General features: G+C 41.4%; 1 protein-coding gene across 1 annotated transcript in view; it reads left to right on the top strand.

Moving 5' to 3' along the window:
• The first annotated feature begins 6425 nt into the window (after positions 1 to 6425).
• The window catches only part of DYNC2H1 (dynein cytoplasmic 2 heavy chain 1), a 150079-nt gene continuing 142453 nt past the window's right edge, over positions 6426 to 14051 (top strand). Inside the window, 1 exon segment of the mRNA XM_049778603.1 lies at positions 6426 to 6685. Coding sequence (XP_049634560.1) covers positions 6485 to 6685 — 201 coding nt within the window. The 5' untranslated portion in view covers positions 6426 to 6484.

The following is a 14051-nucleotide window of genomic DNA, read 5'->3' as shown; positions in this document are numbered from 1 at the left end:
TTAAAAAATTTAAGTTAAAAATTAAATTTTCGAGTCTAGCAGGAAGAGGTTTGGCAGGCCCACGCCATGCCGGAGGCCTGCTTAGCCAGGCCTAGGAGGGGTGCGGGATTTGGGTAACCCCAGCACCCCTCTGCCGCCTTGCTCCAGATCTCCAGGGCTTCCCCGGGCCACACCCCTGGGCAAGCCGGTGAGTTGGGTCCCTTGGTGGAGTTTGAAGGTACCCTAGGCCTTCCCCCACTATCCATGCGGCTCCTTAGGGAGGGTCTGGGTGGGGCTCTGAACTTCTGTTCTCCCAGCTTCTTGAAGGATCTCTCCTTCCTGGGAGCCGGGAGTCTAGCAGGAGGAGGTTTGGCTGGCACTGGTAATCTCTGTCCAGTCTACATTTTCAAAATCGCGCGGGGGCGATGGCACAAGAAACATTAATAGTACTCACTATCATTGAATTATGTTTTTATGTATGCAGAATGTCCATTTTGTACTCTGCCCTTTTGCATACCCCTTCATAAGTTCATATTTCTCTTTAACTTCTTTAACTCCTATCATCATTACTCCTTTTTTACCCTTTCTAACTTAAGTACTGTTGAATCCTAATTCACAGACCAAAGTGGTGCCCTAGAGTTAACACCCACCCAACTATTTTAAAAGGCATAAAAAGGACACATATCTTTTCAACATTTTATGGGTGTTTTCTTTGACGGCTATAACTTTTGCTAAATACTTTCTTATACAGTGATGATCCCCCCCCCCATGTTTTTTATCTTCTCTTTATGAACTGCTCAATATGGAATTTGGTGTGAAAGAATCCCTCAGTTTAATACTTATGTTTGAACCAAGTCATGGGTCTTGTTGGAAATGTTCTTATGCCCCCATATATCTGATAGCACCACATGACTTTATATCTTGTTTGCGTAGGCACAATAACATAGGAAAATACTATACATACCAATAAGTTCTTATCTAATAGAAATGGGAACTCACAAATCTTGTAGTGCAATGAGACCTTACACCCTGAACATTGACATAAAGACCTGGCACAGGCCTCAGAAGAATGGGCATTCTCCATTTACCCCTTGATCTACAGAAGACATTTACAAAACACCCAAGGTTGTATATAACATCACCCGGAGGCATTCCTGTACCAGGGACGACCCTACAGCTGCTCAGACATCGATCTACTCAAAAGAGACATCCCTTAACACTGAGAAGACAACAAAAACAATGACCTGTTTACTGGACAGGGCTTGCTGTATTGCCCCTTTATGGTGAGGTTTGTCTATAACATCACCTGGAAGCAATCCTCTACCACGGAAGACCCTACCACTGCTCAGACATCGTCCTGCTCAAAAGAGACTTCCCTTAACACTGAGAAGACTTAACAACAACAACCTGCTTACAGGACAGGGCTTCCTGCATTCCCCTTTCATGGTGAAGTGAAACGAAAAGGCACTCCACATCATGACTTCAATGTAGGACATGCAGATTCCAGAATCTTTAATACAGAAACATGAGACCAACAACAGAGACTGTGTGATAAGTGTGTTGGCGCTAAGGACAATGTCTTGGAGCGAACAATAACTTTCCTGAGGCCTAGAGCTGGTCTTATGCCAGGAAACTTCAGGGGTAGGATCTCTTTGTATTTAGGCCAAGGCTATTCCTTTCCATGCCTCTCATATTTTGGTGGGCCTATGCAAACAACAATTGCCACTCTAACACCGTTTTTACTGTGCTCCTTTGACTCTAATCCTTAAAACACACCCACTTAAAATTCGAGGTTAACTTAAGCTAATATGCATGTACATGGAAATGTAAAAAATACTATGCCTCTAATATTTAAGGAGTTACGTAAGTTTGATGGCTTTAGATTGCCTTGTGTGCTGTTAAGAAATATTATAATGTGCTACAATCTGGGGACTTGAGGGAAAAAGTAATTGCACATGGATTCTGTTTTATTTATCTTAACTTTCTTTGGTGAAAATTCAAAGTTAAGATATCAGCAAGGGGACTTCTTCTGATAATTATGTTATGGGTGATTGTCCTTCCACTGTAACTTTACCTTATCCTCTTTCTTTGCATCTTTTGTTGTCATAATTCATAATAAAAAATTATAAAAAAAAGCAAAAAGAGCTTCCACAAGTAAAATCTACTATTATCACCAAAAAAAATTAAATTTTCACTTAAAAATTTAACTTAAATTTTGGGATTGGCCTTAGCTCAGCGGTTACTTCGGCAAGGTTGGCCTTACAACCATCTTTGATGGTTCCAGACCTGCGGGTGCTTTCATTTCTTTTAAAAAAAGAAAAAAATGTAACTTTAATTTTAACTTAAAATTTATTTTTTTAATTTTTAATTATGTGAAAATGATGCAAAGAAAGAGGACAAGGTAAAGTTACAGTGAAAGGACAATCACCCAAAAAGAGAGTTCTCAGAAGAAATCCCCCTGCTGACACCTTAATTTTAAACTTACAATCAAAGAAAGATAAAACAAAACCCATGTACAATTACTTTGTCCCTCAAGACCCCAGGTTGTAGTACATTATAAATTTTCTTAGCAGTACACAAAGCAATCTAAAGCCATAAAATTTATGTAACTCCTTAAACTTGAAGGCATAGTAGTTTTTTACATTTTCATGTACATGCATATTAGTTTAAGTTAACCTCAAAAGTTTAAGTGGTGTTTTTTTTAAGGTTTAGAGTCAAAGGAGCACAGTAAAAACGGTGTTAGAGTGGCAATTATCATTTGCATAGGCCCACCAAAGTATGGGGGACATGGAAAGAAAAAGCCTTGGCCTAAATACAAGGAGACTCTACCTCTGAAGTTTTCTGACATAAGACCAATTCTAGACTGTTTTAACTTAAAATTTAATTAAAAAAATAACTCTAAGGAAAATAAAAAGAAGAAAAAATTAAACTCTGTGCCTATATTGACTATATATATATATATATATATATATATATATATATATATATATATATATATATATATATATATAAAGTGATTCTCTTGAATAGGAATCGATAAACACAAAGAAATTATTTTATAATTACTTGAAAGTATTTTATAATTGTTCATATATCTGTTTACTTCCTCAGTGAAAACTGACCCTGTTTGGCTGAACACAAAGCTGATATTCTGGTAGAAATCGAAGAAAGACACACACGTAGCTCTTCATCAACAGCTTTCAGTCTCTCTCTGCCTTTAGTTGTTATAGTCCATAACATGCACTTCAGGTCACAAATAGACCAATCATGCCATACCCACATGTTACAGATGAAACTGGAATTTTTCCCATGGCACACCAGATAATATCTCACTGCACAGTGCCTGAAAACACTGGTTTATATGTTGGTCCCTTTGAACATGATTAGATGGGTTGAGCTTCATAGGGAGTTTTATAAAAGACTCCTTTGGTTTCTCTTAATAAAAGACTCCCCAGTGTGTGACATGAACTAAAGAATCCCATGGTTGCTGAAAATACCACAAAATGGAAATGCTTTCTTTCATTAGTTTAAATGCTGCTTTAATGGTGTAACATGTTAAATTTCATACATGATTTAACAATTGAGAACATCAAGTCAATGCGGTACTTGAAAATGGGAACTGTAATGGTCTCTTTTAGATTTATTGTGAGTTTCTCTGCTGTGTAAACTAATACTACCAAGGTTTTTAGTTTTGTAAAATAATATATTCTGTGTTCATAGTAACAGGATGTGAAATTGATAGATTATTTTATCGCAGGATCTAGCCCCCCAAATTTGCTAAGCTCTGAAACAGCTCTGTTATACTGCATGTTATACAGCTCTGAAACTGCATGTTATACAAGTCATAAATAAAAATGGAATAAAATAACGATTTATGTGAACATATTTATTAATAGCTGCCAAAGTAAAGTAGCTTTCATTTCAGAACTTGATCTCAGTAGATATTTTTAAAAAATGAAGTTTATAATTTTTTAAACTAAAGCATAGTGGTCTAAGCAAGACTTGTGCAAATTAAAGGGAAGATGGTTCACACACCGTAAAGCTTAACATAGTATTTAAAGGAATAAGTATATTCGAAAAAAACACTTCATGTTTTAAGACTTTTATGCAGCTGTCAGGAGCAATGATGTCATGAAATTTTCCTATACGTGAATGTACATGGTATCTATTATGTTAAGTGAAATAAGTCAGAGGGAGAGAGATACACAGAATATTTTCACTCATCTATGGGTTTTAAGAAAAAGACATTACTGCAATAAGGCCCAAAGACAATAAAGTTAAGGGCTGGAAGGACCAGCTCACAATTTGAAGCTCACCACAAAGAGTGGTGAACGCTGTCAGGGAAATAACTACACTAACAACTAGCATGACAATGTTAAAGAATGAGAGAAGTAGAATGCCTGTCACGAATACAGGTAGGGGTGGGGAGTGGGAGGGGGCATTGGTGGTGGGAATGGTGTCCTGGTGAAGAGGGGTATTCTGTTTATGACTCAAACCCAACTACAAACAGCTTGTAATCATGGTGCTTAAATATATTAAAAAATAAATAAATTTATCATAAAAAAAGAAATAGTAAGAATTTTAAGTTACTCTCAACTAGTATGCTTGATTACTTGAAAGGCAAGTTTAAAGTATTACAAAGACAAATATGTTCAGGGAGTGGTTGTAATGAAAAAAAAAGTTATTTTCCCCCCTCTGCAATTCTTAGCAGGTTACTAATGATGGGGAATGGACATGTGAATGGGGAGAAGAGGTGGTAAGTAAATAATCAGTAGACTGAAGTGTCTCAAAAAGCGATTCTTGAGAGCCTCTAGAAGGACTACACCCATTTTCGGCTTGATTTTTACCCCACTTTATTGCTTTTCCTTTCTTCAACCAAAACCATATATCTAGAACTACCTAGTTCCGCCTCTCATACAGAGGGGGGAAATAAGGGAGGGTACCAAGACCAACCAGATATATGATCACTAAGTAGTAAGCTAGACCCAGAGGGGACCACTTATTCTAGCAGTCCGGGGGTGAGGGTGGGGGATATGGGATGCAGGATGGGAACAGGGGTGGAGGGAGGGCAAATTTGGTGATGGGAATTCCCCTGATTCAATGTTAATATGTACCTACAATAATACTATGAAAGATATCTAAGCCAATATGATAAAAATAAAATTATATATATTATAAATTATAATATATATTCTGTGTTAGAGTCACATCTGGAGGTGTTGGGAGTTGCTCCCGGAAGTGGTGTGGAATCCATGTGGTTTCAAGAACTGAAGATGGGCTTCCTTCCTTCCTTCCTTCCTTCCTTCCTTCCTTCCTTCCTTCCTTCCTTCCTTCCCTCCTTTCTTCATTCCTTCCCTTCTTTCCTTTTCTTCCTTCCTTCCCTTTCCTTTCCTTCCTCCCGTCTCCCTTCTTTCCCTCTCTCCTTCCTTCCTTCCTCCTTCCCTTCCCTCATTCCCTTCTTCCTCCCTCCCTTCTTTCCTTCCTTCTTCCCTTCCCTCATTTCCTTCTTCCTTCCTTCCTCCCTCCCTTCCTTCCTTCCTTCCCTCCTTTCTTCATTACTTCCCTTCTTTCCTTTTCTTCCTTCCTTCCCTTTCCTCCTTTCCTTCCTTCGTCCTTCCTCCCTTCTCCCTTCCTTCTTTCCCTCTCTCCTTCCTTCCTTCCTTCCTTCCTTCCTCCTTCTCTTCTTCCTGCCTCCCTCCCTTTCTTCCCTTCTTCCTTCCTCCCTCCCTTCTTTCTCCTTCCTTACTTTCCTCCCTCCTTCCTTTCTTCCTTCCTCCCTTCTCCCTTCCTTCTTTCCCTCTCTCCTTCCTTCTTTCCTTCCTCCTTTCCTTCCCTCATTCCCTTCTTCCTGCCTCCCTCCCTTTCTTCCCCTCTCCCTCCCTTTCTTCCCCTCTTCCTTCCTCCCTCCCTTTTTTCTCCTTCCTTCCCTCCCTCCATTCTTTCTCCTTCCTTCCTTCCTTCCTTCCTTCCTTCCTTCCTTCCTTCCTTCCTTCCTTCCTTCCTTCCTTCCTTCCTTCCTTCCTTCCTTCCTTCCTTCCCTCCCTCCCTCCCTCCCTCCCTCCCTCCCTCCCTCCCTCCCTCCCTTCCCCATTTCCATTACTACTCCTGCTGTCATAAAAAAAGAAAAACAATTGAAGACGGGAAGAAGCGTGCAAAGCTGTATCCTTTTATCTCCCATCTCTGCGGGCTCTGACAAGGGCGCTTTAAATAGGACCTTTCGGGGTCTTCGCGCCAAACTCTGGATAATCAGGGCGACAGACAGCTGTGCCCAATTGCAAACACAAACCAGCCCGGGGCCGGGCGCGCGCCCGAGAGTTGCGTGCGCGCGCCCGAGGCGGCGGCGGCGACGTGCCCCGCGCGGCGGCGCGCACGTCGGGCCCCGTCTCCATAGCGACGGCGCCAGGCAACTCCCGGGGGCGCGCCTCGGGCCGGGCCTGGGCCTTGCATCGCATCCTTCATCCCGCGCCCTGCAGTCTGTCTGTCTGTCAGTCTGTCTGTCTGCGCCATGGCGGGCGCGGGCGCGGGCGACGACGTGCGGAAACTCTTCATCTTCGCCACCACCCAGAACTACTTCGGCCTGCTGGCCCAGCCCTGGGACTCCCCGCGCCCCCGCAGCCACCCCGAAGTCGACAACTTTCTGGACGATGGCAACCAGATGCTGCTACGGGTCCTGCAGGACCACCACGGACTCACCTTCTCCAACTCGGTAAGGGGGTCCCCGCAGCTGCACCCCGGGTTGAAGGAGCAGCCGCAGGACCCCCTCCCACCCCCCAGGGGTGTCTCAGGGCACCCCATGAGAATCATGAACATCATGATTCCCCTTGGCTTTGGGATCTAGCTTTGCACCTTTTCCTCTCAGGGGTTCTTGGAGGAAAATTTTAGTCTCTTTTGGGTAGTGGGGTGTCAGGTGTTACCTTGGAGTTTTACTTTCGGTTGAGGAAAAGATGGATGAGATTTGGGGGCCGGAGAGATTGCACCGAGGTAGGGCATTTGCCTTGCAGGCAGTAGACCCAGGACTGACCTGGGTTCCATCTCCAGCATCGCATATGGTCCCCCATGCTTGCCCATGCTTGCCAGGACAGATTTCTGAGCTCAGAGCCTGGAGTAATCACACACACACACACACACACACACACACACACACACACACACACACACACACACACACACAAAGATTGATGAGATTTTGCCTGGAGTAATCCCCCTGAGTGCTCTGAATGTGGCCCAAACAGACACACACACACACACACACACACACACACACACACACACACACACACACACAGAGATTGATGAGATTTTGATAAGAATCCAAACAGTTGCATTTGCCACTAGGAATTCTGAGCTCAGAGCCTGGAGTAATCCCCGGAGTGCTGCTGAATGTGGCCCAAACACACACACACACACACACACACACACAAAGATTGATGAGATTTTGATAAGAATCCAAACAGTTGCATTTGCCACTAGGAATTCCACATGTACATACTTGCACATCAGAGGAAGACAGAGAAGTAATCTGCCTCGCTCCTCAAAGGCATGAAGTGACTGCATGATGACGATTCATAAGCCAGAGATGTGTTTGTTTTATGCCCTCCCCCACCCCCCGGCTGTGCACCCACTTTCCTAGGGTCCAGCTGATCATGTGCACCCACCTCCGGTGCACTTTTCGGGCTCTGAGTGCTGGGAAAGATGATTGCATCTCCACCACCATGAATTTGGAATTCAAGTGTATCCACTAAACCTCTGCCCTGAACCTTTTTTGCTAGGGTTTGGAGGGTTCCCAAGGTAAGAGAGGGTTAAAGACCTTAGAGCACAATTTCTTTTCTCTTTTACTGTTCAGATCATGGAAGAATATTGCTGAGAAATCCTCACTACCCTGGAAACTAGGGTCTTTTTGTTTCCATTGTATATGAGGAAAGTAAGACAAAAAGTCTGCAAGCTAAGGTTTTCTAGGTCTCCCCAGCTCTGCCTTCCAGAGTGCCTTTCCCTGAGTTTGGATCTGTTCAGCAGTTGATTAAATCTAGGCAGCCCACTGTGAACGTTTGGCTCTAGAGTGCAGGAGAGGCTAGATGAGATTGCACTGCAGGGTTAGCATTCTTCTGGACCTCCTATATAACATTTCTGCTGAAGTAGGAAGTCATTGGCAATCTTGGGTGCAACAGAGACAGGGTATTGGGTTTGTATTTAGACCAGAGGTTTAGCAAACGTTTTCCGTAACAAACCAAGCAATATTTCCAGCTTGTGGTACTATATAACCCGGCAGCTGTTTGTGATGTGTTTCAGCCTAATAGGCATTAAAGCTATTTTAGAGCCCCCAATCTTGGCACCTTGAACTGGAAGGGAAAGTTGTAGTTGTGTGATAGGAAGGTGGGAGGAGAGCCACTGAAGAGTGCTGGCATCCTTTCCTTTCTCAGAGAATGATGATCTAATTCTCTAACTCTGACTTTGGTGACAACAAAACTTCATTATTCTGACCAATGACCTTAGTCACTTTTCCTCCAATTCTACGATTCATTTTCTGAAATTTTGTTGCTGTTGTTATTGTTTTGGGGGCCCACCTCAGGGGGCCCTGCACACAGGAATTACTTCTGGCAGTTGGGGGATCATGTGGGATACCAGGAAGTGAATCCAGTTCAGTGGTGTGCCAGTCAAATGCCTTACCCGCTGCCTGATCTCCAGCCCCATGAGTTTTCTTTTTTAGATAGGCGGGAGGGAGAGATTACAGGAGTATATACTATTTACTTCTTAAGAGTGAATATTTCAGTTCCACATATTTTCAGCTTGTTATTCTCTCTTGCCTGTAACTGGAATATGGTCCTCAGAAATGGCATTTCAATAAGAGTTTGAGAACTGCACTGATGTCCAATAAAAGCCATTTTCTGACTAGAATGGAAGAAAAGAAGTATGAAAGGTCATTCTTCTGTAAGTTCTACTTCACACACAGCGGTGAGCTTGTTTGAAATCTTTTGGTTTTCTTAGAGGAAGAAATGAGAATTGTGAACACGTGTATACTGTGCAAAATTTGAGGGCCATATGCTTTTCAATGAATGAATTGGGCGGGAGGGAAGCTTTGCATCACACCTGGCTGTGTTCATGGATCAATGCTGAGAGCACTCAAGACCAAATGTGCTGCATGTGATTGAACCTGGGTGGGCTGTGTGTAGGGCCAGCACCCTATCCCTGGACTATCTCCCAGGCCCCCAGTGAACTGAATTGTAAGAATTGAATGACCTATTTTAAAATTGGGTACCATAGTGAATTCTAACTTAGCTCACTGATTATTAATCAACGATGCATAAATTATCAAATAATTATTAAAATAAGTACCATAAACTAGTTTTGATATTTAGGTACTAATAAATGCTGATGCTCCAAGAGTTAAATTTTTATATGACTTTCTTTTTCCTTTGGAGGGACACAGAAGGTGCCCAAGAGATGTGCAGAAGCCCTCTGTTCCCTTCCCAGCAGTTTTGGGTGGTTCAGTGCTCCAGCCCAAGGATGCAATGCTAATCTGGCCTGGTGGGACCAGGATGATCCAGGCTGTACCAGTGGTGCTCAGGAATCTTTTCTTTTTTTTTTTCTTCAAATTAATGTTTTTATTTCTGGAAGTATATGACAAAAAGCAATATTGTGAGCTGTATAAAAAAATCTATTCTTACATTTTTTTGTGGAACCTCCTTACTGCTTTTTTAATTTTTATTTTGATCATAACGGCTTACATATCTTTCACAGTAGTATTTTAGGCACATGTAAATATTGGGTGCTCAGGAATTTTAACGGAAGCCCAGGAGATGCCCTGGACCTTGTAGTACTGGGACAGGTTCATGAAGGCAGCCCCGGCTGCCTTTTTGGCCCTGATGTACAAATACTTTAAGGGAAAAAAAATTGCATCTGAGAACTTTGAGGTAGATAACCTAAATTCATTTATATAGTTTTGAGTTGCTAGATCATTTAGAAACCTTTTTTTGGAGTAACCCCCAAACACCACTTGGTAGAGCCCAGACCCTTGCAAATTACACTCTACTGATAAAATCAATTTTCAGGTGTAGAGGGAGGGAGAAAAGAAGTAAACATGTAGAAGAGTCATTTACTTATAAAAGGAACAATCTACCTAGGAACCCTCAGGGTAAAGAGAGAAAACAAAAGTGCTCATTCCTTGAGGTTTGGGCTTTCCTTACTCACTGATTATTTCTGCAAAAAGAACATTCAAATTACTGAAGCAGTGAGAAGAACTTTTTTGAGGAAGATTCATACAAGGAGGATGTAATACTGATTATTATTTCCAGTTGAAGATAAACCTAAGAAAGAACATCAAGTGTTTTCTTGCAGAACTAAGTTTCATCAGCTATAGAAGAAAACCCCAGGAATGCCTGGAAAGCATCACCAATCCTTCTCTTGCCGATCAGTTTGACTTCATTTGACCATTTTTATCAAGTATATCAGGTCACTTTTAGAATGGGGTCAACAACTGAATATAACTACTGATGGCCAGAAATTGAAGTTTTCTAAAACATGCTGATTTGTGAAAGGAGCCGGACTATTCCTCAGCTTTCCAGACTACAGTAAGGTTCAAGTAGATGCAAGATAGAAACCAAGAAAGCAAGGCTTTCTCAAAGTTGGGAGGCAAGAAGGTAAGACAAATAGAGTTGAAGTGAAGCTCAGGAAGCCGTGTCAGCATGGGCAAGAATAGCTGCAAGATCTGTTTAACCTAAAGCTGTAACTTCACAGCAATTCCTCCTAGTGCTGAGACTTTACTGCCTCAAACCTGCAGTGTCTGGTGGTTGGCCCAGGACAGACGAGACCCCTCAGCAGAGCCAGCACCGCAGTTCCAGAGGGTTGGACCTAATATCTGCCACTTCCAAGAGGAGGACTTTTTTCTCTTTGCCTGTTACTAGCCTGTACACTTTTAGCTCCAAACTTCGAAGATAATGTGTTGTGCCAGGAATGTGCTGCAAGGAATAAAAAGATGAGGAAAAAAGTAATGCCATTAAAAAAAGAAGAAACTCTCTTCGAAGACAACAATATTATTTCTCAGGGGTTTGAGTTGTGGATCACTGGTAGAGAAACCGCATCTAATTTGATGTGCATCCCAAAGATTTGGACTCCGTGTTCAACTGTTCTGGTTAGAGATATGAATGATTGGGGTTCAGGATGAAGGTGATCAAGAGTGATTTCTGCTTCAACTATTTAGTTATATAAAATATAATTTTGCTTTAGTTACTGAAGTTTAATTTGGGGGGCCAGAGAGATAATACAGAGGTTAGCTTACTTGCATGTGTTTGACCCCATTCAAATCCTGTCATCTTCATTTAAGTCCCCTGAGCACTACTAGGAGTGATCCCTAAACACAGAGCCAGGAGTAATCCCTGAGAACCCCCAGGTGTGACTCTCAAAACAATAAAACAGAAAAAGGTTGTGTTTTTTGTTTTGATTGTTAGCTAGGCTTAAGTTTTCAGGAAAATTTTTAAAAAGTAGACTTATCATGGACTCTCAAACTCTACAATTCTCCTACTGTTAGCTTCTTGAACCACAGCAATGCATTTGTACAACCTATTAGTCAAATTCCATAGTTTATATTGGATTTACTTTTTATGTTGTATTTCTGTGGTATTCAACAATGTGTCTTTACATGTATCAAACATTACAATATTATATAGAAGAGTTTCGCTGCTCATCATTTTCTGTACCATCTTTTCAGTTCTCCCTTGTCTGACAAGCACTGATTTTATTGCAGAGCCTTGATTTTTCCATTTGTCATATAGTAAGAATTATAGAGCATGTAACCTTTTCAGATTGATTTTACTCCATAGACTTGCTTTCCAATTGTCATATCGTTGGAATTACAGAGCATGTAATCTTTTCAGATTGATTTCTCTCACAATACTCAAATTTAAATTTCCTTCAGTTGTTTTTGTGATTGGACAACTTTTTATTTTATTTATTATTATTATTATTATTATTATTATTATTATTATTATTATTATTGGGCCACACCCGGTGGTGCTCAGGGGTTATTTCCTGGATATCTGCTCAGAAATAGCTCCTGGCAGGCACGGGGGACCATATGGGACGCCGGGATTCAAACCAACCACCTTAGGTCCTGGATCAGCAAGGCAAGGCAAACCCCGCTGTGCTATATCTCCGGCCCCATCTTTTAATTTTTTTTGATTGGACAACTTCTTAGCACTGAATAATAGTTTATTGCCTTGGTGCACACAATGCACACAATTCTGTTTGTTCACCTATGGAAGATGATCTTGGTTGTTTACAAGCTTAGTCAATACAAATAAATAGGCCACAAACAAAAAATAAAACAAAGGTAGTTTCAGGCGAGAGGGTAATCTATATCCTTGTAGATTCCCTAGAATACAGAAGTATTATTAGTGTATACTTGGGGTACACAACGTCTGGGAATTTTTTTTTTCTTTTTTCTTTTTTTTTTTTGTTTTTTTTTTTGTGGGAGGGGGGCCACACTCAGTGACGCTCAGGGATTACTTCGGGCTATGCGCTCAGAAATCGCTCCTGGCTTGGGGGACCATATGGAACTCCAGTGATTGAACCCAGGTCTGTCTGAGTCAGCCACATGCAAGGCAAACGCCCTATCACTGTGCTATCACTGGTTCAACTTTGCTATTCTTTAATAAGAAAAAGGCAAGTTAAATTTTTTTTTTTTGTAAGGTGTGAAGTATGGATCAATCTTTAATTTCTTTTTTTTTTTTTTACACCACCCATCACCAGTGCAACATTCCCATCACCAATGTCCCAAGTCTCCCTCCTCCCCACCCGACCCCCGCCTGTACTCTAAACAGGTTCTCAATTTCCCTCATACATTCTCATTATTAGGACAGTTCAAAATGTAGTTATTTATCCAACTAAACTCATCACTCTTTGTGATGAGCTTCCTGAGGTGAGCTGGAACTTCCAGCTCTTTTCTCTTTTGTGTCTGAAAGTTATTATTGCAAGAATGTCTTTCATTTTTCTTAAAACCCATAAATGTGTGAGACCATTCTGCGTTTTTCTCTCTCTCTCTGACTTATTTCACTCAGCATAATAGATTCCGTGTACATCCATGTATAGGAAAATTTCATGACTTCATCTCTCCTGACAGCTGCATAATATTCCATTGTGTATATGTACCACAGTTTCTTTAGCCATTCGTCTGTTGAAGGGCATCTTGGTTGTTTCCAGAGTCTTGCTATGGTAAATAGTGCTGCAATGAATATAGGTGTAAGGAAGGGGTTTTTGTATTGTATTTTTGTGTTCCTAGGGTATATTCCTAGGAGTGGTATAGCTGGATCGTATGGGAGCTCGATTTCCAGTTTTTGGAGGAATCTCCATATCGCTTTCCATAAAGGTTGAACTAGACGGCATTCCCACCAGCAGTGGATAAGAGTTCCTTTCTCCCCACATCCCCGCCAACACTGTTTATTCTCATTCTTTGTGATGTGTGCCATTCTCTGTGGTGTGAAGTGGTATCTCATCGTTGTTTTGATTTGCATCTCCCTGATGATTAGTGATGTGGAGCACTTTTTCATGTGTCTTTTGGCCATCTGTATTTCTTCTTTGTCAAAGTGTCTGTTCATTTCTTCTCCCCATTTTTTGATGGGATTAGATGTTTTTTTCTTGTAAAGTTCTGTCAGTGCCTTGTATATTTTGGAGATTAGCCCCTTATCTGATGGGTATTGGGTGAATAGTTTCTCCCACTCAGTGGGTGGCTCTTGTATCCTGGGCACTATTTCCTTTGAGGTGCAGAAGCTTCTCAGCTTAATATATTCCCATCTGTTAATTTCTGCTTTCACTTGCTTGGAGAGTGCAGTTTCTTCCTTGAAGATGCCTTTAGCCTCAATGTCCTGGAGTGTTTTACCTACGTATTGTTCTATATATCTTATGGTTTTGGGGCTGATATCGAGGTCTTTAATCCATTTGGATTTTACCTTCGTACATGAAGTTAGCTGGGGGTCTAAGTTCAATTTTTTGCAAGTGGCTACCCAGTTTTGCCAACACCACTTGTTGAAGAGGCTTTCTTTGTTCCATTTAGGATTTTTTGCTCCTTTATCAAAAATTAGATG

Source organism: Suncus etruscus, chromosome 8 (assembly GCF_024139225.1).
Source record: "Suncus etruscus isolate mSunEtr1 chromosome 8, mSunEtr1.pri.cur, whole genome shotgun sequence".
NCBI lineage: Eukaryota > Metazoa > Chordata > Mammalia > Eulipotyphla > Soricidae > Suncus > Suncus etruscus.
The sequence above is the reverse complement of the archived record's forward strand: the minus strand, read 5'-3'. Positions and strand labels throughout refer to the sequence as shown.